The sequence below is a fragment of the Plasmodium reichenowi genome, chromosome 6 (genome assembly GCF_001601855.1).
Source record: "Plasmodium reichenowi strain SY57 chromosome 6, whole genome shotgun sequence".
In the NCBI taxonomy this organism is placed as follows: domain Eukaryota; phylum Apicomplexa; class Aconoidasida; order Haemosporida; family Plasmodiidae; genus Plasmodium; species Plasmodium reichenowi.
In genome coordinates, this window is record NC_033651.1 from 373704 (window position 1) to 375392 (window position 1689).

At 20.7% G+C, this 1689-nt stretch overlaps 1 protein-coding gene across 1 annotated transcript in view; it reads left to right on the forward strand.

Moving 5' to 3' along the window:
• Positions 1 to 340: 340 nt before the first annotated feature.
• Positions 341 to 1689, forward strand: part of PRSY57_0609300 (calcium-dependent protein kinase 2) — a gene marked incomplete at both ends in the record, with an annotated part of 1842 nt that continues 493 nt past the window's right edge. Inside the window, one exon of the mRNA XM_020114602.1 lies at positions 341 to 1628. Within this exon, the coding sequence (XP_019970673.1) occupies positions 341 to 1628 (1288 nt within the window).

The window sequence follows — 1689 nt, forward strand, 5'->3', positions numbered from 1 at the left end:
ATTAATAATAATATATTTTTTTTTTTTTTTTTTTTTTTTTTTTTTTTTAAAACAAAATGAAATAAAAATTAAATGTAAGAATATTATACTTTATCAATTTTTTTTTTTTTCTATTGAATAAAAAAAAAAAAAAAAAAAGAAAAAGATAAAAAAATATTATAATTATTAGAATTATAAAACAAAATAATACATGTGTAAATATATTGTTCTACTAAAGGACATATAATAACGTATCAGCCAAATAACATATCAAAATATACCTTTAAAAAAAATATATATTAAAAATAGTGCAAAATAATATATATATATATATATATATATATAAAGAATAATACTTATTATGGGAAATCACTTATCAGTAAATAAATTAAAAAGGAAAAAAAAAAAAAAAAACTTTTTAAATATATATGGAAAAAATACTAATGAAAATACAAATAAACAAAGTAATGATTATAAATATGATATAAATAGTAGTTGTATATCAAGAGAAGGTACAACAACATTAGAAAGGAAAAATTTAATATTATGTCATTCCGGAAAATTAGAAGATAAATATATTATTGATGAAAAATTAGGACAAGGTACATATGGTTGTGTATACAAAGGTATAGATAAAGTTACAAATCAATTATATGCTATAAAAGAAGAAAAAAAAGATCGATTGAAAAATATAAATCGTTTTTTTCAAGAAATTGAAATTATGAAAAAATTAGATCATCCAAATATTGTAAAATTATATGAAACATATGAAAATGATAATTATATATATTTAATTATGGAATTATGTTCAGGTAGAGAATTATTTGATAGTATTATTGAGAATGGATCATTTACGGAAAAAAATGCTGCGACTATAATGAAGCAAATATTTTCAGCCATATTTTATTTACATTCTTTAAATATTGTACATCGTGATTTAAAACCTGAAAATTTTTTATTTCAAAGTGAAAGTAAAGATAGTTTATTAAAAATTATAGATTTTGGTTTAAGTAAAAATTTAGGAACAGGAGAATTTACAACGACTAAAGCAGGAACACCATATTATGTTGCACCTCAAGTATTAGATGGGAAATATGATAAAAAATGTGATATCTGGTCTAGTGGTGTTATTATGTATACACTTTTATGTGGGTATCCACCATTCTATGGTGATACAGATAATGAAGTTTTAAAAAAAGTTAAAAAAGGAGAATTTTGTTTTTATGAAAATGATTGGGGAAATATATCTTCTGATGCGAAAAACTTAATAACAAAATTATTAACATATAATCCAAATGAAAGATGTACTATCGAAGAAGCTTTAAATCATCCATGGATAACACAGATGACTAAAAGTCATGAACATGTAGAATTATCTTCCACTTTATTAAAAAATCTTAAAAATTTTAAAAAGGAAAATGAATTAAAAAAAATTGCATTAACTATTATAGCCAAACATTTATGTGATGTTGAAATTAATAACTTAAGAAATATATTTATAGCTCTTGACGTTGATAATAGTGGAACTTTATCATCTCAAGAAATTCTTGATGGCTTGAAAAAAATAGGATACCAAAAAATACCTCCAGATATTCACCAAGTACTTAGAGACATTGATTCAAACGCCTCAGGTCAAATACATTACACAGGTAATAAAAAAAAAAAAAAAAAAAAAAAAAAAAAAAAAAATATATATATATAAATTTATAT